Source organism: Callospermophilus lateralis, chromosome 2, assembly GCF_048772815.1.
Source record: "Callospermophilus lateralis isolate mCalLat2 chromosome 2, mCalLat2.hap1, whole genome shotgun sequence".
Classification (NCBI taxonomy): domain Eukaryota; kingdom Metazoa; phylum Chordata; class Mammalia; order Rodentia; family Sciuridae; genus Callospermophilus; species Callospermophilus lateralis.
The window spans coordinates 75,697,724-75,725,033 of NC_135306.1; the positions used below are offsets into that span (position 1 = coordinate 75,697,724).

At 41.8% G+C, this 27,310-nt stretch overlaps 1 protein-coding gene across 1 annotated transcript in view; it reads right to left on the reverse strand.

The window, feature by feature from the left end:
- Positions 1–2,034: 2,034 nt before the first annotated feature.
- The window catches only part of Gna14 (G protein subunit alpha 14), a 186,741-nt gene continuing 161,465 nt past the window's right edge, over positions 2,035–27,310 (reverse strand). Inside the window, exons 3-7 of the mRNA XM_076843501.2 lie at positions 12,307–12,461; positions 9,975–10,103; positions 7,778–7,907; positions 4,624–4,777; positions 2,035–2,962 (exon numbers count right to left, since the gene is read on the reverse strand). Coding sequence (XP_076699616.1) covers positions 2,772–2,962; positions 4,624–4,777; positions 7,778–7,907; positions 9,975–10,103; positions 12,307–12,461 — 759 coding nt within the window. The 3' untranslated portion in view covers positions 2,035–2,771. The remainder of the gene's footprint in view (positions 2,963–4,623; positions 4,778–7,777; positions 7,908–9,974; positions 10,104–12,306; positions 12,462–27,310) is intronic.

The following is a 27,310-nucleotide window of genomic DNA, read 5'->3' on the forward strand; positions in this document are numbered from 1 at the left end:
TTCTTTAGTGTACTTTGTTTTTTAATTATTGACTAGAACATCAGTAGCCTTTCCTTGCCTATCTGAATTCTACCTTCTGTGAGTCCTAAATAAAGGTCCCCGAGAACAAGCATGATTTTTCAGTAAAAGCAGAAAGCATTCCAGCCCAGCATGATCACTGTTCACCAAAAAGGTTTGAATAGTTGTACCTGGTGAACTCTCAGCCACCAGCACTGTGCCTCTCAACCTTTAGAAAACTTCAGATGGATAATTTTCTCAGTAAGTGATTAATATGTTTTGAAAGAATTCTATGAGTAGAATCAATATTGGCAGAGGTGAGTAATTCACCCTACCATCAGTGAGAGTTCAGCCTTTCCATGACTTAAGAAAATATTTTGTTACCATCCTTTGATTTATTCCACAGCCCTACTGTACTAGTAATTGAAAGCCATTGTTTTCTTATATGCTTTTAAGTGTCAGCCGGAGATTAATTAACAATAACTTGAACTAAATACTAGAAAATACTTGAAGTAAAAAACAAAATTCCACATTGTTTAATTTCCTTAATTACTGAGTCTTTTGAGCCCTTTTCATGTTAATTGTCCATTGGTACCCAGTTCATAACCTTTAGTCCACTGCTTGTTGCAGGGAATAAAGACATTGTCTTTTTATTTATGTTTCTGAATATTTTGAACGATTCCACATCTCTTTGTTCTCTTGTGCAAAATTGTCTTGACTGTTCCTGGACCTTTACTGTTTCAGATAAATTTTAATATGTGTATCAAGTTCTTTATCTCTTAAGGATTAGTTTTGAAGGCTTAATGTTGCTATGATAGAAAAATATCAGTCTTTTCCAGCATGGATGCCCTAATAACTTCACACTTAGAATTGTTCCAACAGAAATGAGAACTTCACAGTCCAATAAGTGGCTAAAAGGAAGGTTTAGGAGAGCTGTGGGAATACTGACACATAGTTTTATAACATATGTAACCAATCTGGGTTTACCTTGTATGTTCAACTTCCGTAAACTATGCTTAGTTGAAAATATTAGATCTGGCCTAGGGCAAGGGACTTGGCCCTTCCAGTACTAATAATAATGTCCCACCTCCTTAGCTGTTTAATCAATAAGATCATAGTCTATGCAGGTCACCTCTAGTACACTGAACCTATGTTTCTTCATAGCCTAGCAACACAATGCACTATGGGATAAAATTGCTGTTGTCTTCCTCTCTCCCTATCCTGTGGCTGAGCGGGAGTTGCCTGTCATTGCATCTTCCATGCATTGTTGGCCTAACATCAGATCAAAATCAAAGATTTCCACTAAATGTACAGCTTTCACATCATCATCATCAAGTCAAGTCATCCTAAGTTGGAGACCGTCTGTACATTAATTTGCAATAGACATATCACACCTTAAATCCCAAAGTGTTGAGCTTATGTGAACACCTTCAGATGAAAAATTTAAATAAAACCATTGTGGGCCTTTAGTTTGATGCACTCTGTACTTATAGAGAATTCTGCATCTACTTTACTAAGCTAGCTACTAAGGGAACTCCAGCATAACATGATGAATGCAGATTTTTGAATTTCAAAAGGAAGAAACTTAGTAGTTTCTGAATTACTATTAAATCTACATCATTTTTCTCTTTAAGAGAACCATCAACCAACTGTGTGCTCTTAATAATAAACACAAGGTAATCAGTACTAGCGGCAGAATATTATATTCTCAGCCTCCTCACAAAGGCACAGCATACATAGTTCAAGCAGCAAATCTGTGATGACCATCAGAACTTTGCCAGGGGTTACATAACATTTGTTAAAGAATTGCACTTTTAGCCATTTCATAAGTTTATAAGACCTGGCCATATGCATTAGATTTTATATATATATAAAATCTCAATCTTATATATATACATACATATGTATATACACATTTTTCACCAATACAGCATATATACTGTCTGGAATCCATTTTTCAAATGTCAACTTTAGTGTCATGGTGACCAAGTTATGACTAAACTAAATTAGATGTACTGATATATTCATTAATCTGACTTAGAAAGTTGACACAAAAAGAATCATCTTTTTTAAAAAGAGAAAATCTTTGGTGACATGTTGTTAAAGGAGTCATAATTCCAGCATAAGGAGAGAAAAACACTCAAAATTAGAAATTTCTCTAAATTACAAGATTTAATAAAAAGCATCAAACTCATTAACACTTGTTTTTTTAAAAGGTCACCCAAATTAATCCTAGAGGTCTGAAGACATAATCTATTAACAGGCCCCTCTGTATGTGATATTTTTTAATACCTTTATTTTATTTATTTATATGTGGTGCTGAGGATTGAACCCAGGGCCTCTCATTTATTAGGCGAGCACTCTACCGCTAAGCCACTACCCCAGCCCTTGTATGTGATTTTTAATGTCTATCATTAAACATCTTGAAACTTAATTTTTGAAAGAAAACAGTAAATCACAGTGGCCATTTAAAATTCTTTAAAATTCCAAATTCAAAAATTACACAAAATGTTAGAGCCAAGAGACAAGAAAAGAACTACAAAAACAATCTGGGAGTAAAGACTCTTTTGAGAGGTTTGATAAACTCAAACACCTTCCAAATTCTATTACACCTTCCAAATTCTATTACGCATCTCTGTCCCTGTTGTCTACAGAATGTTCTTGGTGCCTGGCACAGGGTCTTGATCCAGGGGATGTCAGAAGCATTCGCAAATTAAACAGAAGGAGCCTGCAAATCCTGTCTTTTGTTGTGAGGAAGAAATGGGCAGTAGCTTTTAAACTAAGTTGAATTCCCTTAGGTTTAGTTGCAGAATTGTGTCTTTGACAGCAGCAAACACAAAACGGATATTCTCTGTATCTGTAGCACATGTGAAGTGGGAATAGATGACTTTTTCTTTGTCAGGATTCTGGTCTTGATAAAGCTTCAGAATAAAGTCTCTGGCAGCTTTGACATCCTGCTTTGGTCCTATTCACGAGTGCAATTAGAAGAAGAAAAATATATAGACTTACTACCACATCCTCCCAAGAACCAAGAACTTTTTTTTTAATTGGTTCTTTTTAGTTATATATAACATTAGGATTCATTTTGACATAATTATAAAGCATGGAATGTAATTTGTTCTAATTCATAATTTAGTCCCCAGTACTTCCCCTTTTCCTTTCTCTCTGCCCACCCACTCCCCACCTCACCCCCTACCCCATTCCCTTCCCTCTAATCTACTGATCTTTCTGCTATTTACTTACAGTTTTATGGGCATTTTTTGTTGCCATGTTTTGGGATTGTTTTTGGTTTTGTTTTGTATTAGAGGATTGAACCCAGGGGCGCTTAACCACTGAGCCATATCCCCAGCCCTTTTTATTTTGAGACAGGGTCTCATTAAGTTTCTTAGGGCCTCACTAAATTTTTGAGGCTGTCTTTGAACTTGCAATTTTCCTGCCTCAGGCTCCTGAGCCACTGAGATTACAGGTGTGCACCACTGTGCTAAGCTTTTTTGTTTGTTTCTGTGGATGTATATGATGGTGAGATTCACTGTAGTACATTCATATATGTATATAGGAAAGTTAGGTCAGATTCATCCTACTGTCTTTCCCTATCCCATGTCACCCTTCATTCCCCTTTCTACTCCATTAATCTTCCAAGAACCACTTTGAATATACTCTTGTTCTTATTTGGGGTCCTTCTTTGATCTATCTTATTTTATTCCTAGGGAACAGTTTACCTGGAGCATTATTTTTATTATGACATTATGAGTGCATATAATAGCATTGCACAGTGTTCACTGTTATCTAAAAATCGTACTTTAAGATCATTTGTTTAAAATAGTGGCCCAATTTAATTTTTTGATTTGGACCACTTTTGAACAAAGATAATTCTTATTATCTTTCACAGATGTAGACTAGAGGAAAGAGCAAAGGAATTCAAAATTAGAGGCTAGAAAGCTTGAGGGCTCTATATTTAACAACCAGTGTGGCTAATAAAAGGAAAAAAGAGTGATGAGACACCAACCCTCAGTGTCAAACAGTAATATCTGAGAATTATAGGAATAATTCACAACAGGGCAAAAAACTCTCCTGCTTTGAGTAGGTGTATACATAAAGGGCTGATCGCCTGTGTCTGGGAAAGGGGATGCCACCCCCTAACCTATGAAGCATCAGCTGCTCTGACTGGTTCTGAATGGGCAAAGATAAATTAAGTAGCTGAGTAGGGAGAGAGCTGAGCAAGTGAGGGGACAATGCTACACAACCAGATGACAGCCAAAGGAGCAAGAGGAGCCAGTGCAACACCAAGGAGGTGGCTCACTTATGCAAGCCCTTGCTTGTTCAAGGAAAGGTCAGAAAGGCTTCCCAGTAGAGAAGCATGAGCTGGGTCCTGGAGAGCCAAGAGGAGCCAGCAAAAGGAGTTGTCAAAAGTGTATTCCAGGCACTGGGAGTGGCCTGTGTGTAGGTGCTAAGGGGGGAAACACACAAGAGTCCAATGAGAGCTTTCTTTCAAAGGTGAGGAGGCCAGAGAGGCTGTTTTGGGCAGATTCAGGGTAACCCCTGTAAGCTATGCTGAGAATTCAGAATTGATGCCTGGGAGGCTGACAAGATCAACACAGAAGCATCATCCCCAAGATGAACACTTACCTGTGTATTCTGGGAAATAGCTAATTAGATGAGAGTACATGATTTTCTCTTCCAAAAGATCCTTCTTGTTTAAAAACAAAATCACAGATGAATTCAAAAACCAGGGGTAGGTGATGATGGTTTTAAACAAGGCTTTGCTCTCTTCCATGCGATTCTAAGTGAGAAAGAAGTGACTTAGGATAAACTGGGGGGGGAAAAACGGCAATATTTTGGAGACAACATGCCAAGTGGCTAAGGCATCCATCAGTCCTCTTTACCCTGCTGCAGGCTCTGGGTTCCTGCTCTTATTGAAGTTGGTGAGCACATGGGCCCACAGGGTACTATATCCTGTGCTTCTATTTAACCCTTCTCTTTGGAGCACCCCAGATCTTCTCTAGACCAAAACTAACATGTAAGGAAATAAAACTTTTGTGCAACTTAGAACAGGAAGGGTTATGTCTATATTTGGCAAAAATGTTCCATGTTGTATAATTGTTGGGATTAACAAGTGGAGAAGTACCAGCTTTTATACCTGAGACAGCCACTCAGCTGGATATGGGCTTCCAGATTGTTCCTCAAGAGTCACGTGACATAGGAGGAAGGAAGGCTTTTCCAGCAAGATCATGCCCCTAGGAATGCTAGATGCTGGCCAAGAAGGGAACCAGTGCTGCTTAGCACCTGTCCTCTGCCATGCTCTACAAGCAGAACAGTGCCCCCATTTAAAAGATGAGGGGCTAGGGATGTGGCTCAAGCAACAGCATGCTTGCCTGGCATGCATGGGGCACTGGGTTCGATCCTCAGTACCACATAGAAATAAAAAAATAAAGATGTTGTGTCCACCGAAAATTAAAAAATAAATATTAAAAAGTCTCTCTCCCTCCCTCCCTCCCCCGCCTCTACAAAAAAATAATAATAATAATGAGAATATCGTTGTTCAGAAAATTTAAGTCCCTTTACCAAGCTCATGTAATAGTGGGATCTGGTGAAGACTATATACAAAAAACTAATTTCTATACATTAGACATTGGCAAGAGTATGTTAAATGCTCTAAATTTGTGGAGAGCAGACAGTGCACATACAAATATATCTGATGACAATAATTGTTTTAGATAGCATTCTTAGAAGTATTTCTAAGATGAAAGAAACAAGAACCTCTGTTTAGAGAGAGAGGTGGCCCCAAGGAAAAACATCCAAGCTCCACGCATGACCTCCAGAGGGACATGCTTTAACTCCTACTTCCCTACAACTCCCAGACACCAGGGCTCATTCTCCCATTAAGTGCATTTGGAGGCATTAAGATCTGGAACATATTAATAGACAGGTAACCCCTCACCTGTTTCTAAAGCTTCTTTAAAATTTCTTATGATTTTATTAATAACATCCAAGGAAATAATCTATTAAAAAAAATCCTTTCAGCATAGTAAGTGGATATCTACAACCAGGCAGGAAAGGTCTGGCATGGCAACCACTTAAGTTTTTTTCTCCAAATACCTTGTGATTCTTAGGGGAAAATGTTTAGTTTCTAGGCACATCAGGCTGAGTTACTAGCCCCTTGTGCCCCTGTCTAATCTTTGTTTTACTGGGAAACATCACAAATTATTCCCAAGACAAAAATGGAGATAATTTTTTTATATATTGCTAAGTGGATGCCTGCTTTAAAAAGGAAAAAAAAAGTGGAACTGGGCTGCAGCCAGTATTTCTATTTGCACAATGACACAAGTAAATGGGTTAAGCCCTCCACTAATTAGCTAATGTAGTAGTGCTCCTCAGAGAGAGTCTGCTCTCAAGAAATACAAGATATGATTTGTTCATAGTTATTACCTAATCCTGGACACAGTTCTTTATTGATTTACTTTCATGTCCTGGAAACAGAGACATTTTTTTCTAAGAGGTTAAGAAGGCTTGCACAAGTTCAGGAGAAAAGAAAATGAGGAGGACATTAGCATCCCACAGAAAATACCCATCACCACACAAAGAAATGACTGGAAATGTTATCACTTGGGCAGATCTAGCTAATGGAACTGGAACCAACCAGCAGGGGACAGAGTGCCTTGACTTGGCTGAGTCAGCTATAGCTGCCTTGAACAAGTGCCTCCTGGGGGAAGTGAAGGGCAGACATAATCCCAGGCAACCCCAGAACAACTCGGTACTGCTGTCCATGCCAGTTAAGATAGGGACCTAATTTGGGAGTGCCATGTCCTGTGGAGGTTGGGAATTTTGTGCTCAGATGAATTTTATTACAAAGAATATTGCTCAAATTTGGCTGTGCTTTAGGATCCCTGGGGAACTTGAAAAAGAAAGCCCCACCTGAACCCAGTAAAGCATCTCTCTAGTGTGGGGCCCAAGACCATGGTTTTAAAAGCTCCCCCCGGGATTCCAATATGTTGTCAAAGATGCGAACCTCTGATTCTGAGTGACTTCCACCCTTCACAGCACATTAGATTCACCTAGGGAACTTGAGGGGGGAAAAAAAATCCCACGCTCAAGCCACATTTATCACCCATTAAGTTAGACCCAGGCACCAAATTTTTCTTTAAGTTCCTCAGGAAACTCTATAGTGTGCCCGCAAATTTGAGAACCAGGTCATGGCCAGTGATTCTCAACCTTTCATATGTACAGTCCTGTGTTGCAAAATAACCATTTGGCGAACAACAACCATAAATGATGATGGTCCCCAGTGCCTGGTATTTTTACTGTTACTTTTATGTATCTAATATGTTTAGATACATAAGTACTTGATGTTGTATTGCAGTTGCCTACAGTATTAAATATAGCAACATGCTGTACAGGTGTGTAGCCTAGGAGCAGGTGTGTAACCTGGGTATGTCACAAGCTGCATACAGTCTAGGTTTATGTACATACATTCTCTGATGTTCACATGAGGATGAAACTACATAACAACTGATTTCTCAGAATTCATCCTTGTTATTAAGTGACACATGACTGTTAAATTTACCTAGGACCTTGTTTAAAAAAATGCAGACTCTGACTTAGTCACCCTGGAATAATTTAATAGTTTGCATTTCTAACAAGCATCTCAGTATTGCCTGAGCTGTTAGTGCATCCATTGTACTTTGAGTGGCAAGACTGTGTAGCCCAAGGCAGAATCTATTACTTGACCTACTTGGAAAAAACAGAAAAGTTCTCTGCTATCTAACCTCCCCTTGCAAAATACCTCATTGTCACACTCAGCCAGGACCTGGTCATATTCACTCAGAGCAACCAAGAAAATGATGGAGGTGACACTCTCAAAGCAATGAATCCACTTCCGTCGTTCAGATCGCTGGCCACCAACATCCACCATCCTGTTCAATACAGACAGAAGACACAAAGGTTGGAATACATCACTATACTATGGAATCAGTGAGCTCTAGAGTTCTCAATTTTTCAGAGTGCAAAGGAATCCTAAGTTTAACACGTTTGAGCACCACTGTTTTAGGCAATGAGGGACCACTGAATGTTTCCAAGCTCAGGAGGCCAAAAATGTAAATGAAGTTTCTGAAGACAGAGGTGACTCAGATGGCATACAGAGGAACCTTCCTGAGGACACTGGTTAGGGTCCTGCTGCAATAGTTCAGGAAGAAAACAAATTTCACTTGGGTTTGAATCCAACCACCCACTGTAGAGTCAAAGGATAGCAGACACAAAAGGAACAGAATCAAACAATCTTCCAGGTCCCTTCAGCCTTCTTGGGGCCCAATCTTGATTTCAGAGTTTCTCTAATTTATCCACAAATCCTTGCATTAACTCAATGCCACCCCTTCTTCCCTACAAAGACCTGCAAGTGCTCTCTGCCTGGTATGGAATCCAAAACCTTTACCTGAGTCTTTGGGTGAGATTTCAGGGACTAATAGCCCAAAGATCACAGACTTGAAAGGCCCAGGGGTCAGGCAGTTCGTGAGTCAAATGGAAAAGCTGCAGAGTGGAAAAGCTTATATGCTTGAGAGGTAGGGGCTCTGTCTGAAGGGATGGTTGCTATATCAGCAGTTAAGCTCTTCTGGACAGAGTGCAAGCTCACCATTACCAGGTCCTTGGATGTTTAAGGAGAACTTCAACATCAACTGTTTTAGGTGAAACATCTCAATTTTTAAATGTTAGCTCAGATTTTTTTTAATACTACTGAACAGCAAAGAGAATACATCTGTGGGTCAGATACAGCCCACATATTCTGTTCCATTACTATTGTCTAGAAAGGTGCTTGAGAAGGCCAGAAATTTAACCCTGCAGGTGCAAACACTTTACAATGCTGTGCTCACGGCTGGCTGTCCCACCTCGTCCCACCACACAGCAAGGAATGGAGCTGGGAAGGAACACTGCAATTGTCAAAAGCTTGGGTTCCATAAGGTCATTCTCTAAAGACTAATCTCAATGATCAGAATTCTTCAGCCAGAGAGTTAGCAGGAGGAGGTGTAGAGCTATAAAATAATAGATGTCACTGGTGGATGATGTTAAACCTACTTATCAGTCTCTAGGAAACAAGGCAAACCCATTTATCAAAGCATGAGGCAGATACTTAGAATAAATTTCTTAAAAAAAAAAAAAAAAAACAAATGCAAGCCTTGGGAGGCCCTCACTCTGAGAAGGTTTGGGAGTTGCAAGCAACCTTTGGTTCTCAAAAGGTTTAAATATGGACAAACAAGAGGCGGCCATTAAAATCAGGGATTTGCTAACAAATACACAGGATCTCTTCTGAGTGCCTCCCCAGCACTATGGTTCAGAAGAAACACTGAGATATAACTGTAGATAATATAGGACCTGGATATGGGAGGACTGGGCCTGAAGAAGTATGTGTAATAATAATTCTTGGGAGGAACAAGGGAAATAAATGCAAAAGTGCTTTGAAATTTGCAGTGCTGTGTATATGCCCCCACATTATTATTCATTTTCCCATAATTAAATGCAGTGAAGACCTACCCAATTTGTCATAAAAGTACATCCTACATTTGTAGTGGAAATTCATACATTTACACAGCTGTAAGCAGTTTATCCATATCTGCGGTAATTTTACTATAAATTTTTGTATTCTTATTTTTCTCCTTTTAAGGATAAATCTTAAAGAAATAGAAAAAAAGAGAAATATTGTTCAACATTAGGAAAAAGACATCAATAGTATATTCAGTATGTAGGTGACAGAAATATATACTGTTTGCATGTCACACATAAGATGATTCCAGTTCCCAGAAAGAAATTTCTTTCCTAAGGGCAAAATGGAGTCCCTCTCAATTCTAGAACTTGAAACCTACCACAATCGTACATGCCTTGGGACCAAGAGGGTCATTCTGCCTATCACATGTAACCCCTACTTAGGGATAACACATTTAGGCCTTGGGCAGACAGATTCTTAAATGAGCACGCCCAGAAGACAAACTTACCGGAAAATGATGTTTTCCAAGTCGAATGGATACTCAATGATGCCTGTGGTGGGCACTCGGACACGAAGCACATCTTGCTGTGTTGGCACAAACGATGGCATGGCGATTCGGTCAATATCAGTCAGGTAACTGTGATGTGAACAAATGAGGAGCCAAGACTCCTTTTAGAGAAGGAAGAAAAATACCCATCCTACTCAAGGGAAGTCACCCCCAGCTCACAGTGCTACCTACTGAATTCTATCGCTGACTTTCTTGAGAGTCAACTGAGGGACAGGCTGCAAGCTCTATCACACAGCTGTGGCTGTGAGGGAGACAGCAGGTCTGGAGGACTAGGATGTGGGAAACAGCTCCACCTAGGGACTCTGGTCTGCCACCCAAAGGGCCCTCCCAGCTGCCCTTAAGGAAGAGCATTAGGTAAAGTAGATGCTGCTCTTCAAAGTTTCTGCTCAACAAATTAGATGGAATTTATAAGAAAACACGGATGTAAAGCAGGCCAACAGGAAATTCTTTCAAAGAAACAAGAAGAAAAAGTTTTCTGTTAAAAACACTAGGAAATGAAACATTTCAAATAATCCAAAATTTGTCTTAGATTATTTGTGGACATATATTAAAGACTTGAGCTTAAAATAGGTCATTTTTTCTAAGGTGAAATTAGAGGAAACTCTTCCAAAAAAATGATAAGGCTCTTATAAAAGTCATTTTTAGAAAAATGACTCAATTTTTTTTTAGGCCCTAGCCAACAATGGTTGGTGATTCTGAGCTCCTTCCAAGCCAAGGGCGGCCCTGCCTTCTCCCAGCACAGCATGGATGCCAGAGACTGAGCAGGTCAGCATGAAAGTAAACCAACAGGAACAAGGCCAACCTGGCTCACTGGACAGCCTGAAATTTAGTTTAAGAAGCCAGGCAGTAGGCAGAAGACTTTCTGTGGCCCACCCCATGCCCAGATACAAGCCCAGGGTTTATTACTGTCTTTGCTGAGCAGTACAGTGGTCTCCCCTTACTAAAGGTTTCACTGTCCACAGTTTCAGTTATCCATGGTCATTCGTGATCCAAATGGGAAATTCCAGAAATAAACACCTCATGAGGATCTTTTGGTTTATTAGGGACAAGGTCTCACTATGTGGCCCAATCTGGCTTCAAGTGATCCTCCTGCCTCAGCTTCCTGAGTAGCTGTGACTGCTGGTGCCACCATACTCGGCAACAATTCATAAACTAAGTCATAATCTGTTCTGAGCAGCATAAGATCTGGTGTCGTCCTACTCTATCCTGCTGTGGACATGAATCATCCATCCCCTTTTCTGGTTTAGGGCTTAGTACATACCTGTTAGACGCTTAGTAGCTGTCTATTACTAGATCAACTGTCACAGTATCACTGCTATGTCCAGGTAACTGATTTTACTAAATAATGTTCCCAATAATTGTTCTATTTTATTGTTGTTAATTTCTCACCTGCCTAGTTTATAAATGAAAGTTTATCATAGTTAGAAAGGGAAAAGGATGGGAAGAGGAAGGAAAAGGGGTGGATCTTGGGAAAATATCTCAAGGCCACCATGATGATGATGTGGGACAGGTAGAAAGCTGAGCTGTAAAAGCAAGGATCACCACCTGTTCAAGAGACCAAACCATTTGCCCAGTGACCTGGCTGAAGGATGCATTTCCTTGGGAAATTGTTAGATTCTGCGATCTCTATGAGATGGCTTGCATGAAGGACTGTCTAAACAGAAATTTTTCCACCTTTGGGAGTTAGTTATTTAAAACTACAGCTTTATCTATCCAAAATGTGGTATGTAGGTCCTTGGAGTCAGCTGAGATTTCTGGATGCCGGGCCCAGCAGTACTTGGCTCTGCCACGAGAGGGCAGCACCAGATCAGCAGCTGACTACCACCGGTGGACCCTGATTTTAGGTTTTCGCGCAGTTGGATCTGCTGTCTTCTTATCAGGCAACCAGAAAGACAGAGATATGGAAAGGAAGAAAGTGAAAAACCAGAAACAAGTATATTCCTTGCTTAAATCATTTCAACACCACAAATCAGATCTACCCACTAACAGAACCTCAAATTTGAGCATTTTATTGAAAATTAAACACATAACAGTGAGGAAAAAGTTGGGTCTCTGCCAAGAAGGAAATTTGGGGATCCTCAAAGATGGAAGGTTTTCAGGGGATGGTAAGAACACCAAGAAGTAAGGGAGTGACACAAAAACAGAGGGAGGTGGTGTTGCCACTGAACCCTTCCACTTAAGCAAGCAGCAAGAAGCTCCCCTGAAGTATGACTGTGTTTGCCTAAAAGCCCCCCATCCCCCCAGGCAGCTGTGGCCGGAGCTCTGTACTCACTATTTGGCAGAGTCTGACAGCTGGTACTCCCGCCTCCTGTCATAACACTCCTGGATTCCTGGATCCTGCCAGAGTTGCTTGATGGCTTCCACCTGGTCCCTGCAGAGCACTGAGACCTTGTCTACTTCCACTTCTTTGATTATCTGGGCATTTTCCTACTCAAAGAAAAGAATTTTTCATTAGACAAAAAAAAAGTCAGCTGCTAGGTGATTTAAGGATAAGGACTTGCCCTGGCCCATGGATCTCACTAGGTGTGGAGGTGGAGAGGCTCATGGCTGGGGCCGTTGACAGCCATGCCACTCAGCTGCAGCCACAGTAAGTGGAGGTGATGCAGCTGTTCAACTCAGCAGAAAGCAACAGAATCCACGAGCTTCAGGTCTAGCAGTGCTTGGGGACGGTTCCATCGGCATTCAACTCCACGTGGTGAACAGACACACAGAACTGTCATCCAACTAGCAAACATGCTGCTCATTTAAGTATCTACAAAACCAGCAATTTAAACATAACATCATAAACCAATAAAAAAAATTTAAAAAAAAATAACATCATAACAAGGGTTGGTTAGTGGAAGCGGGTCCTTGCTGGGTGCAAGCAATAAGGGGGTGCACTGTCTTGGAGAATCACAAACAATACCATCATTTGTTTTTTCTTCTCTTCCTTTTATTTAAAAAAATATATAATAGATGACTTTCTAGAGTAGTTTAAAGGTCATAGCAAAAATGAGGGGAAAGTACAGAAAGTTCCCACACAGCCTGCTTTTTATTATCATGAGTCAGTGATTAAATTCTTTCCCACTGTGTGAACCACCCCCATTGTACCCCCTCTGCACACCACTGAATCAGCTATATTTATTGTCATTATTATTAAATAATAGTTGCTCTAATACTGTTGTTTGATTATTGCAGTAATTGTTATAGTCATTTTTCCTAGAATTATGACTACTAGAGCAGTTACCATTTATTAGCTACTTACCATGTGCCAAAGACACTATATAACATCATCTCACTTAATCAGTGGAAGGCCCACACAAGGCCAGAGATCCTTCCAAACCTTAGAAAATGAAAATGATCCCATTGGCCTGCATTCACAACATTTCCCAGAGACTCGACATCCCTTCCTTGGCTGCAAGTTACAGCAGACAAGCAAAGCCTGCTGAGGGAGACAAGACCCTGGTCCCTTCTCCCCGCCCCGCTCCTCTTCCTGCATCTCACACCAATTACTTCATGGAGATCTGGCCATTTAATGGCAGATGTGGGTTGGCAAAGCGTCCATTGGGGTTGTGAGCTCAAATACATATAGCACCCTGTGAACGTTGCTTTCAGCTTGCATTGTTCATCCAACAGGAAGCTGGAGGGGGGAGTCTTATAGTCTCACTTGGCTCACAGTGAACCTCTAAGGGCCTTTGCCCCACATCCATTGGAAAACTGAATAAACTCTCCTCCCAGGCTGTGGGATCCTCAGCCGGGCAGGATCTCAAGCTAGGAAGAGGCAGGGTGGATTGGCGGAAAGTGCCCTGGATCAGGAGTCAGGACCATCAGTTCCAAGCCATGCAGTTGGGAGTTAACAAATTCCCTGTCTTGGTGTCCTCATTTGTTTAAAAAGAAAGACTTAGTGATTTTCAGCGGAACCTGAATTATAAAGTACCAAATCTTACATTTTTTTAGCATTAGCCTTATTACTGTAGCAGTTGTCTTATAAACAAATATATATATATAATGTATTGATAGTCCTTAAACCTCAACACCTCACGCCTCCTGCTGGCACACTGTGTCGTCTGCACATTCCTGGTTAGAGAGATGAGGAAGACATGCCCCTGACAGAGTAAGCCACAAGCAGATCCTCCCACTTCCTCCCTTTCTCTAGCCACCCACTCTCCCCACATACAGGATCAGATGGTCTCACCACTCTGTGCAAGTTCTACTCTCTAAATTTAAAATCTGTTTTCTTCTTGGTCTTCAAGACAACTCAGGAAGTGCCCCAAGAACACAGCCAATGTCTTGCTTGTTCTTATAGCCCAGAGCCTAGTGCAGTGCCTGGTAAATAATAGGTGTCTCTGCTGATGTATGCATTCAATAAACATTTGTGATACATATAAAATTTATGTAACAGAAAAATCCTAAGTAACCAACAGCCAAAGAATGCAAGGACAGGGTGCCAGGAGCCTGTGCAGGTGGCCATGGGAGCACAAAGGAGCTTGGGGATGTCTCCGAGGGGGACATGCCCTGGTGGGTCTTGGCTATTTGTCTTCCTGATTCTGCCCCTGGTTGAAGGTGGCATTCTGGTGGCAGTTGGCATCCTTGTTTCTTGTGCCCTATGTCTCTTAGGCTGCACTCCTAAACTTACCTGTTAAATGCAACTTAGCCACCAAGAATCAGTGCTGTGACAGTTAGGGATGTTACAAATATATTTCTCTCTCCCTTATGACCCAAGGATTTTACCTTCTGGTATATGAAATGAGAGAAAATAACTTTTATTGGTTTTGGAGAAGAAATTTTAAAAATCCAGTAATTCACCACCTTCCCTTTTACCCTCCTATGGTGACTGTAGAAGAGTCAAGATGGACCCTCTATCAACCAGGGTTCCCGAGAGATTTCAATGAGCAGAGATACCCTAACACCCCACAGCAGACATGCTGCATGAGGGAGAACTCGATTTTCAAGTTGTAATCAACAGTGAGTTGAGTCAGCTGAACTTTAGGGACACTTTTCTACTACAGTATAACCTGCTGTGTGTATCCTGGCTAACACATGCTGCAGCGGAGAAGCCCAGCCCTGGCTCTCCCAGTGGAGAGAGAGCAGGTGTTAGGGAGGTACCAGAGAGGAATGCAGGTTTCCACAGAGGCTACCCAGGGAAGGAGTGGATCTGCGCTCTCTTTGAAGGCCCAGCCAGGAGAGAGATTGTTCAGCTAAGTGAGGGGATTTAGGGGGACTCTGGTTTGAAAGAGGAGGAGAGAAGGCTCTTGAGAAGCTCAGTAGGAGAGGGGTTTGGAACAGACTGCACTCACAAGGCCCCAAAGCAGTTCAAGTTCAGAGAACTCTTTTCTGTCATCAGCTCCTTCTGATTGGTCTTCCTACCTCCTACCAATGAAAATCCTTTTCTTTTTTTATTTTCTTTTTTTAATTTCTCATTTTGAAATAATTGAAGACTTGACAAAATGTGGAGCAAATGGTACAAAGACTTCCTCTATGCCTTTCTTTCAAGAGTGGTCTAATGTTAATAGCGTGCTACCTTCCTTATCATTCAGTTCCCTCTCCAATATGCCCGTGCACCTAGACACACATTCGCCCACGCCTGCCTAACACACATTATTTGAGCGTAAGTTGCAGACACCTTGCCTCTATTTGTAAACACTTTAGTGTAGTTTTTTCCTGCGTAACTACAGTACAATAATCAAAATCATGATATCAGCTTTGACACAACATTATTATCTAACGTTCAGACCTTGCTCAAAGTTTGCCATTTGTCCCATTAACATCCTTTATCTTGTCTGGAACCCAATCTAGGGTCACATGTGTCACATCTCTTTAGTTCCCATCTGGAAATTGTTTTCCCAGATGAAAAATTGTTTTTGTCACTCTGGGCAAGAAGAGCCAAACAAGTGTCTATTTTTTAATTGCAAGTCATTATGAGGATGGCTGGTAGGGATGAGGCCCCAGAGAATGTTCCATCAGCAAGTACTAGGGAGGCTGGCAGAAGGAGAGTGATCTGCTGTGGAGCACACCTGTGATTCCAGCTACTCAGGAGCCTGAGGGAGGAGTATCACAAGTTCTCTAAGTTACCTCAGCAACTTACACCCCATCTCAAAATAAAATTTAGAAAGAAAAAAGGCCTGGGGTGTAACTTGGTGGTAGACTGCTTATCTAACATGCACAAGATCTTGGGTTCAATCCCCAGCACTATAAAAAAAATTACCTTTTTTTAAACAAAAATGTTTATTAAAATATGAGATAAATGACTTTTGGACATGATCAACAATGACTGAACATTATAAGAGTGTGATATTGTGCATATTTCCCTCTGATGTGTCTCAAATGCAGGAGCTTGGGCATTTCCAAGTGCCCAAGACAGACAGAGCAAGGGGCCCCCATGCAATAGGAGAAAGCTTTATGACATTTTAAGTCTGGCTTCTTCATCTCATAGAAAGGGGGCAAATGTGAGAAGACGATCAAGGTTGGGAGAATGTCAAACTTGTTGTGCTGAGTTAGAGGTTACCAGCATCTATAAGTGATGTTCAGGAAGCAGATGAGTTAAGTGTCTGAGCCCCAAGCCAAAGTAGCACACTGAGCTGAAATTGCCTGGAACACTTTTTTAACCAAAAAGGAAAAAAAAAAAATCAACCTCGAAGAGTATTACAGGAGCAAACCCAGGGTGTTCAGAAATGTAACCAGGCTCTTGAAGCACAGAGCTCAATGCTGACTTTTCCTCTTTTTTTTTTTTTTTCCTTCATTCTCAAATCATTAGTTTCACTGCTTTGAAGGGGGAGCACAGAAAACAGATGTCCTCCACGTGTGTTCTGCTCAGAAATTCCCAGGCCTGTAGTAAAAGGAGATGCTGATGGAGTAGCGCCTTGCTGGCTTCATGCAGAGACCCATGGCTGCTGGTGACAGTCCCTGTCAGGCACAGTGAGCCCTTCTGGCTGGGACCCAGAGCCCAGCAGGCTGCCTAACCTCCACCAGGCCCTCTCCATGCAGTTCCCACATCATTAACATGCCCAGACAGTGGGGCCTGAGTCTTCCCTGCAGGGCTGACTTTCTCACTCACTAGAGGCAATGTCACCTCCCCAAATCAGAGGGCTAGAGCTCTTGGTTCTTTGGAGAGATAATTATACATTTTCATAATTTTTGTTTATGTATTTTAACTGACAAACCAAAATTGCACTTATGGCATATAACATAATTTTTAATATGCCTGTACATTGTAGAATGGCTGAATCAAGTTATTTAACATAATATTACCTCACACACTTTTTTGTAGTGAAAACCCTTAGAATATATTCTAGCAATGTTCAAGTACATAATACATTGTTATTCCCTGAGCACCAGGAGGTACAGTAGATCTTGAAACCTTCCTTTTGTCTAGCTGACATTTTCATTGAAATTAATATTCATTAATATATTATAGATGATAAAAACCTAACAGTATTTCGGTTTACCCATAAACTTAACATGCTTTCTAAAAACAAGTGAGATTAAAGCATGATTAAGAATGAAAGTTCACTGCAGCATCATATTTCCAATTTTTATGTAATCACCCCTTCTCCTTTCAATAATGACATCAAGGTTCAGAATGACACTACATATTCTATTAAACAAAAGTTATGAAGTAAAATTTCAGTACTTATAACCAACAGCTATTAAGGCCTCTCCAGCTGGGCATGGTGGCATATGCCTGTAATCCCAGCACCTTGGGAGGCTGAGGCAAGAGGATTGTGAGTTCAAAGCCACCCTCGGCAACGTAGCATGGCCCTAAGCAACTCAGCAAGACCCTGTCTCCAAATAATACTTATTTATATATTTTTAAAAGGTGCTGGGGATGTGGTGCGATGGTTGAGTGCCCCTGAGTTCAATCCCCAGTACCAACAACAACAACAACAACAAAGCCTCTTGATCATTGTATTATAAAGAAAGTGCAAGCTGGGTGTGGTGGTACCTGCCTGTAGTCCAATCTACTCAGGAGGCAAATGTAGGAGGATCACTTGAGCCCAGGAGTTTGGGGCCAGCCTGAGCAACACTGTGAGACCCTGACTCTTCAGAAAATGCCAGTTAATGATGCCTCCAAACGTTTTTCCCACAGAAAATAACAAAGGATGACTTTTGCCAGTAAATGGATGGATCTAAAGATTATCATGTTAAGTGAAATAAGCCAAAAAAAAAAAAAAACCCCAAAGGCCTAATGTTCTGTTGGATATGTGGATGCTAAACACAACAAGGGGGGTGAAGTTAGGGAAGAATGGAAGTACTTTGGATAAGACAAAGGAGAATGAAAGGAAGGGAGGGGGTTTGGGAACAAGAAAACAATAGAATAAATCAGACATCACTTTCCTATGTTCACATATGAACACACAACCAGTGTAATTCTACATCATGTACAACCACAAGAATGGGAATTTCTACTCCATGTATGTGTAATATGTCAAAATACATTCTACTGTCATGTATAACTAAAATGAGCAAATAAAAAAATTAAAAAGAAAAAGAAAATAACAGAGGAACTCTGGTTCTGATAAAGGACAACTAGAGGATTTGGATTGATTATCCTACCAAGAGCAGCTACAAGTGGTACACGTAATATTTCTTTAAATATGCTTGAGTGTATTAGAGAGCTAAGAAATAGTAAATAATTGCTGATCCAGAACTCAGGGGTGGATGAGAGGCTGAGCCCAGCACATGGAATGCCTTTCCTGGGCCTTCTGCTCATTCTGGAAGGGCAGGGACAGGTCAGCAGCTCCTGTTTCAGTATCACAGGGCCGGCACGACAGGGGCTGAAGGTGAAGGGCTAGCAGAGCACAAGGCCCTCACAAGTCCTCTGGCCCTGGGTCAAGGCTACAGGGCAGCCCTCAGGAGGCTGCTGCTCAGCCTGGAATCGTCAGTCTCAGAAATCAACCATCCCCAGACACCTGGCAGAAGAAAAGGAAGCACCTTCTTGGAGTTTGGAAGATAACATTTCCACACCCTCCAATTATTTCTTCAAATATGTGTTCAGAACACACCAAAGATAATGAAGCCTAAGATAACTCCAGAGAAAGAGCTAGTGAACGATGGCAAAGGGTGTGCCTCCAACATTACCATTCACCTAGTCAGGAGGCACCTGGCTGCAGCCACCATCCATCCTCACAGAGATGTTCTTGCATTGTCTCTCACATGAGCTTTTGGGGGATGCCACTAATCTAAACCATAAGAGATGGATTAACATTGCCCTGGTCGGGGGAGAAGAGAGCTGTCTCCCCTTTTTGCTAGTATAGATACGGATCCCTGACTGTGCTAGCCACTCCTGATAGCACTTCCTAAGGGTGGGAACTAGGTCGGCTCTCGGCAACATCGCATTCACATAACGTTTCTTCTCCTAAGATGTGTTGGAAAGAACCTGAATCCCTCAACCTCCAAGGGAGCAGAACATATTTGAAGCATCTGGTAGCCCCTGCCCCTATCCTCAAAAAGGCAACATCCTTGTCCCTTGTTATCCTCAGGGGATTGTTTCCAGGACCCCTAGTCCCTTATATAAAATGGCACGGCATTTGCATTGAATCTATGTACATCCTGCTACGTAGTTTAAATCATCTCTGAATTGCTTCCAATACCCAATACAATGTAAGTGCTACATGAACAGTTGTCACTATTCCCTAAACAATACAAGAAAAATAAAAGCTTGTGCATGTTCAGTACAGGTATAGTCTCAATATAGGTAAGATTTTTTTCGTGTTTCTGTTTTCCCCAAATGTTTTTGATCTGCAATTGGTTGAGTCTGTGAATGGAACCCACAGATGCGGGGGTGGGGGGCAACTCTGTTTGACCAATGGAAGCCATCTCTTAGAAAACCATTTGTTTGGGCCAGTAAAATTCCATGTACACAGAGGCGATATGATACGGTTCTATTATATACCAAGACAGGGTTTTTCTGTCCCTGTAACCATCTTGGTCCTCCTCCCCTAGCTTTTGAAGAGTTTTTAGTTTTTTAGCACATGAAATTTGTGTTATAAGTTTGATTTTTGTTAAAGTTTGATTTTGCCAAAGAAGGTCTGTCCTTCTTACTTCTCAGTTTCTTTTCTTAATCCTGACTGAATCCAAACACGTCATTATTAGTGAGGAATGACCAAAGACCCTCTAAGTCAGTGTCTTAGAAAAACAGGTTTGTACATTGCTGGTGGGACTGCAAATTGGTGCGGCCAATTTGGAAAGCAGTATGGAGATTTCTTGGAAAGCTGGGAATGGAACCACCATTTGACCCAGCTATTCCCCTTCTTGGTCTATTCCCTAAAGACCTAAAAAGAGCATACTACAGGGACACTGCTACATCGATGTTCATAGCAGCACAATTCACAATAGAAAGACTGTGGAACCAACCTAGATGCCCTTCAATAGACGAATGGATAAAAAAAAATGTGGCATTTATACACAATGGAGTATTACTCTGCATTAAAAAATGACAAAATCATAGAATTTGCAGGGAAATGGATGACATTAGAGCAGATTATGCTAAGTGAAGCTAGCCAATCCCTAAAAAACAAATGCCAAATGTCTTCTTTGATGTAAGGAGAGTAACTAAGAACAGAGTAGGGAGGAAGAGCATGAGAAGAAGATTAACATTAAACAGGAATGAGAGGTGGGAGGGAAAGGGAGAGAGAAGGGAAATTGCATGGAAATGGAAGGAGACCCTCATGGTTATCCAAAATTACATACAAGAGGAAGTGAGGGGAAAGGTAAAAAAAAACAAGGGGGATAAATGAATTACAGTAGAGGGGGTAGAGAGAGAAGATGGGAGGGGAGGGGAGGGAAGGGGGGATAGTAGAGGATAGGAAAGGCAGCAGAATACAACAGACACTAGTATGGCAATATGTAAATCAGTGGATGTGTAACCAATGTGATTCTGCAATCTGTATCCGGGGTAAAAACGGGAGTTCATAACCCACTTGAATCAAAGTGTGAAATATGATATGGCAAGAACTATGTAATGTTTTGAACAACCAACAATAAAAAAAATTAAAAAAAAAAGAAAAACAGGTTTATTTTGTACTCCTTCACAGTCCAGCCTGAGTCCAGGGTGGGTATGGGGAAGACTATGTTCCACACAGTGACCCAGGAACCCAGGTTCACTACAGCAAGTGGCTCACCAACTCCCAGGGCCCTAGGGTCTTTCACTAGATATTTGCACCTGGTGTAGAGCAGTAAGTTCTATGGGAGGGTGCTGGGCATGGTGGACTTCACTTTTGAATACAGTTCATTGGCCAGAACTAATTGAAAGCTTCCACCTGAGTGCAAGGGAAGCTGGGAAATGTCCTCCTGTGTACTCAGGTGAAGAGTAAGATAGAATCTGATGAATGGAGAGCATTGTCTCTGACACAGATTCTTGAAATTGCTCTCTTACCACAGTGACTTCTGACATTTGGAATGATGCTGGCAGGTGCTTTTGTATAGATTGGTTAATTTGCAGCCAGTGGGCCAAATCCAGCTCACTGCCCGTTTTTGTAAATAAAGTTCTCTTGGAGTGCAGCCATGCCCTGTCATCCTCTGCCTGCTTTCCCATCTGAAATAGCAGCGTCAGGCGGTTGTGATGGAGCCTGTATGGTCTACAAGGCCTCACAGGCTATCTGGCCCTGTAGGGAAATTGTTCACCAACCCCTGGAAGAGACGGGTAATGTATGATTAAGTGTGTTCAAGTAGTACACTACTATAACCTTAATTCTCTCATTTTATTCAACAAGCATGTATTTATGAAGCACCCACTCTGCTAGGAATTACACAGGTACAAGTATGTGACTATGATAAAATATTTCCCAACATGTTTACGCTGGAGCTTATGGTCTTGGTTAGAGATGATGGTAACCTGTGCAGGGTGTGAGAAAGGAGCCATTTAAAATTAGCCATTAAAATATATATATATCTCCATCCATCCATCCATCCCAGTGGAACAAGGTGAATTGTCTTGATTCAGAGAATTTAGAAATTTCTCCAGTTCTTTTTCCCTTACTTACTTTCCCAAGCAAGTCACTTTGTCATGTACTAGTTTATCTTAGAGGTTTCATGTTGCAATTGCTTGTTCTTATAAAGTCTATACTGTGATAACCACCCCAGGGCCAGTAACCAGATATTTCCAAAGAACATGAAATCCAAGACAATAGGCTGGTCTCACAGAGGTGGATGGCACCATAATTCTCCATGGGTCACTGCTGATTCTCAGGAGAAGCTAGTGGTTTCTTCCCTGCGAACAACCAGACTACTTTAAAACAGCTCCAAAATCTTCTCCCAACTCCCTATTAACAAACTTCACCCTCAAATGAAAAGGGAAAGAAATGTTAGACATGTTCATTCAGTCACCAGCTAGACAGGTACACCCACGGCTGAGCAGAAGAACAAACAGTAAGAAATGAAGTTCTTTGATTCCACTAAACTTGAGTCCTAACTGGACATCTCTCTCCCATAAGCTCATTTTAGGCCCAGATATACTTCTAGAAATTTCCCTGTGTATGCCTCATAGTGATTTAGAACCTTCCCTCCTCCCTGCCTAGACATGAACATTGGAAACCACAAGAGCACACAGAGTGGTCGCAGGCAGACTGGATGGAAGGACATTTGCAGAAAGTATGAAATTTGGAGAAAATGTTTGTAGAACTTTAAGATGCTCCAGGAGAGAAATACTCAGCACTAAGGCCAGAAGGTTTCCTCGGTTACCTGATGACAGGGCTGAAGGACATTTGGTACAAGGGCAAATGTCCTCACGTCCTCAGGACTTTGTCCCAGAGACTGCAGGATTCTGAGGCTTTAGAATTCTGGTTTCAGCTGGTCAGAACTACCCTTTTCTGTCTTCATCCTGGGTTCTTTATCCCACTGGTCTTGAGTCTTAATTTACAAAATGGGATACAGGAAGGCAAGATGAGGAGGCTCTTCTATGTCTAAACATTTCTTCTCCCTGGGATGCATGTTCAGCCCCAGCAAAATACAGAGTGCTCAGCTCTTTATAGGCTTTCAGTAGAGGACAATGATTGTAACCCCACCTCCACGCTTTTCCCTCCTACCTTCCCCAACACGCTCCTCATGTGCTGCCTGGAAGTGACCAAGAAGTCCATGCAATCCTCATTGTTCACAGATTCCACGTTTGTGAACTCACCTGTTCACTCAAATGTATTCGTAACCCCCGAATCAAACAGATGGCACTTCCACAGTCATTCTCTGGGTATAGAATAGCAAAATATCCTAGTTGCCTGATAAGTATGTTCTCAACATGGCCAGGCTCTGCCTCCTTATCTTGGCTCTTGAACTGCTAACTAGTATTCTTTGCGTAGTCCACCCAACCTCATATTTTTCGGACTTTCATCGTAATTTTGCTGACTAGAATGCTCCCTGAGGAGAGTGCTGAAGAGGTGTCTGGTATTCCTAAGCACAAGAAGGCTGAGATGTGTCTTTAGAGAAAAAGTAAATGTGTCACCTTCGCTTCCTTCAGGCCTGGAGGCACTCAGGACGTCAGCTCAGTAAGGGGTGAAATTCATCCAGGTTCTAAGACCTCACTGGTAAAGTAAGATGGGAAGGTGGAGGGAAGTGATCATTTCAATACTAACATTCTATAACCCAGGAGTGAACCCTTTAGTTATAAAGCTTCATAAACATTTAGTGTCATAGACACCCTTTCTTTCAAATTATAGGGGAAAACACACCCTCTCCCGAAAGTCCACTCTGTACGGAAAGCCCAACGGCAGTCATCACAGCTCAGGGAAGGATGAGTGAGCCGGACCTCACTGAGGATGCAAGGAATTGCCACCTAGAGCAAGGACAGCCACAGCCCACAGCCACCAAGGAGGAGATGCAGGGCGAGGGCTGCTCTGGGTTGGCCCTTGAAATCATCAGACTGACCAATATTTTGGCTCTTCTCTCAATTCTGTTTCACATGTCTTCAAAACAACTGGGGAGACAGCCACAGTTACACCCAAAAGATAAAATCAGTCCAACTGTTTTCTCTTTTATCTCACACGAACTTTCATCAGTGACCCCGAGGGCTCTGGACCAAGACTGTGCCAGATGGAATGTGCCAACATGCCACAAAGCTACTCAGCCACTCTTCCCTGTGGGAATGGAGAGCTCTGCTGTCATCAGGTAACCGAGGAAACCTACTGGCCTTAGTGCCGAGTATTTCTCTCCTCGAGCATCTTAAAGTTCTACAAACATTTTCTCCAAATTTCATACTTTCTGCAAACATAAAATCCCTACCAAGCAACCAGCCCAGCACATCTAGGTGGGTAGCAGATTATTCGTGTAAAAACATAGACACAGGCAGTCTCTTAAAAATCCTCCAGCCCAACAGCATTCCATTCAATAGAGTGGACAGCATGCTGACTACGAGCTAGGTTTCTCACTGCGCTCCAGGGGAAACAGACATTAATTTACAGAGCTGGCTAAACAGGGACACCATCCAGCAGGAGACTGGACTGTTGGATCCAGATTCTCTTAGAAATGTCCTTGTCCTGCCATGGGTATGGGATAGGCATCTACTAAAACCACAGTCCCAGAGGGACATCAAGATTCACCGAAGTCACCCACTCATGTGATACGTGAAGCATGTAGATCTGCCGCTAAGTAGAAACAAAGAATATCTGCACTGGAGACACGGTGGAGAGTTTAGTCTCTGCTGTCTAACTCTTATCAGTGTTGAAACTAATGGTATTTATGAATGGCTTTTCTAAAGCACACACAGTCCAGCTCGGCCTTTATCAGCATTTCCCAGAGTGGCATATTATTGTGTAAAACACTATAAAATGTTGCAAGCATCCTTAAAAAAAAAATTCTATGTCCAAATAAGTTTAGGACAAGGCCTGAAACAACATTACCCACTGCCTTTTTTTTTTTTTTTTTTTTAAACTGTGGAACTTCTCAAGAGTGTGTTCAAGTTCACGTACTCTTCAGGGTCAGGGACCTGCTGTGATCTCAATGTCTGTGTCCCTCCAAAATTCCTATCCTTAAATCTAACCCCTAATATGTTGGTATTGAAAGATAAGGTCTCTGGGAGGTGGCAAGTCCATGAGAACAGAGCCCTCATGAGTAGGATGAGTGTCCTTATAAAAGAGGGCCTAGGGGAGGTTGTGACTCTGTCCACCAAGTGAGGACAAGCAGTAAGGTGCCATCTGGGAGAAGTGGCCCTCACCAGCCACCAAACCTTCTGGCTCCTTCATCTTGGACTCCCCAGCCTCCAGAACCGTAAGCAATAAATTCTGTTGTTTACAAATTTCCCAGTTCAAGGTATTTCGTTATAATAACCTAAACCAAGTTAAAAGCTTAATTTCATTTCTTCACTGCTGTACCCTCAAGTGCCTAGATTCATGGCGGGCATATCAGTATTCTTTGAAAAGAGAAAATGATATAAAAGATCTTTACATTGAGTCAATATTGATAAAATACATTAAAGTCAAGGAGAAATGTGCACTAACAGTCTATAGCAGTTCATGAAAATATGTGACTATGCAGGCCAAGTTCTAAAACATCGAGTTTTATTTCCACATATTTTATGGCACATATTTATAATAGAAAAAACACCACCATGAAACTACAATAGGATGCCATTAACAAATGGACTGAACTGAGAGAACATGAGCTGTCATGAGCCTGTGCATCCGCGACAAACAGAAGGTTGCTGAGCAGGGAGGACCAAATACCACGTAGAACTTTAATATAGAGCACTTCTGGGATATGGTACTTGCTGAACCAATGCATCAATGAGCATCGGAAGCCCCATTTTGTCATGGGGTACAACTGGCCCAGACCTCAGACAAACTCCATAGTTTGGAAAGTTGGCCCCCTACAATTTTTGTTAATTTCGGGGCGGGGTTGTTAAATCTTCACATAGTTCAGTGTCTATTCTTAATTACCCAGGCACAAAGCTCAGCCCCTTTATACAGAGCAACCAGTCTGCTCAGTCTTGAGTTTCACAAGAGAAGGTCGCATTGCACAGCCCCCTACTATCTCAGGTTAGTTCTCATCTCCCACCTTCTATCTCCACTCCCCACTGCAGCTTGGGATTCAGAGGTCCCAAATTCTTTACCTTTTCTTATAAGAGTGACTTCCCCTTTCCTCTGCTGTTCAGATACAAGGGAGAAGGGCTCAGATCATAACCTCCATCCCTCCAAGCCCAGATCTATTTTTTGAAACTCCTTTCCTTTTGGGTGGTCCACGGTCCATTCTCCCAACTTCTGTTTAGAGCTGCCCCTAGGGGAAGGACCTTTCTCTCAAGGTGTGCATCTTGGCAGGTCTGTTTATTCAGGTGTCCTGCTCTCCCATGGCTAAGCGCCAGGTTGCTCAGACTTTGGCAAGACCATACTTCAAGCAGAGTTATGTGATAATCTTGAGAGAAGGAGTAGGTTGGATTCTTTAGTCTGGGTGGCAATGGGGCCATCAAGGTTTTCCTAGGTAGTGAGACCTGAGGAATTTCCAGGTTCCTCCCCACCCGGAGGCTGTATCTTTAGCCTGCTTCTTGCTACAGCCATCCCATAAACTGTCTTCTGCATGTAATTGCCAGTTCATTTCTGTTACTTACAACCAAAAAAAAAAACAAAAAAAAACAAAAAAAAAAAAACTGGCTCTTGGCTCTGCCAGTGGAATAAAGGCCTCTCTAATGTGAACAGACTGGGTTTGAGAAAAAAAAAAACTTTCCTTTTTTTCATTAACATCTCCCCTTTATTAATGTTATATTAACTCTAGTTTGGGAAATGCCCTAGATAATTGGGTTTTATTTCCAAATCAATCCAGCAATCATTGACTTTAAAATTATGGTCTGTATTGGCTTTCTATACGTAAAAAATGTCACACATTTATGATCCTGTTTCCTGCAGGTCAGAAGTCCAGGCACAGCATGAGTGGATTAGGCTCAGGGTCTCCCAAAACTGAAATCAGGATGTTTGCTGGGCTGTACTGTCTCTGGAGCTCAGGGTCCTCTCTTTCGAGCTCATTTGGCTTATTGGTAGAATTCAGTTCCTCGTCAATACAGGACTGAGATTTCTATTTTCTGGCTGTCACCCAAAGCTCTGGTTCAGCTCCTAGAGGCCACTCTCAGTTCCAGGCCAAGAAGCCCTCTCACAGTATCCCAGCTCCCTTCTTCAAGGTTGGCAAGAGATTCTCTTCAAACTCTAGATCTTCTTCCATGGAAAATTAGGTCAGCCACCCAGGGTAATTTCCTTTTTCGTTAACTTGAAGTCAGCTGATTAGGAACTAACACCTGGAAAGCCCTTTCACCTGGGTTCCATCACATAATCCAGTCATGGGAGACACACCCATCATAACCCTGCACACACTCACAGGATGTATCATGA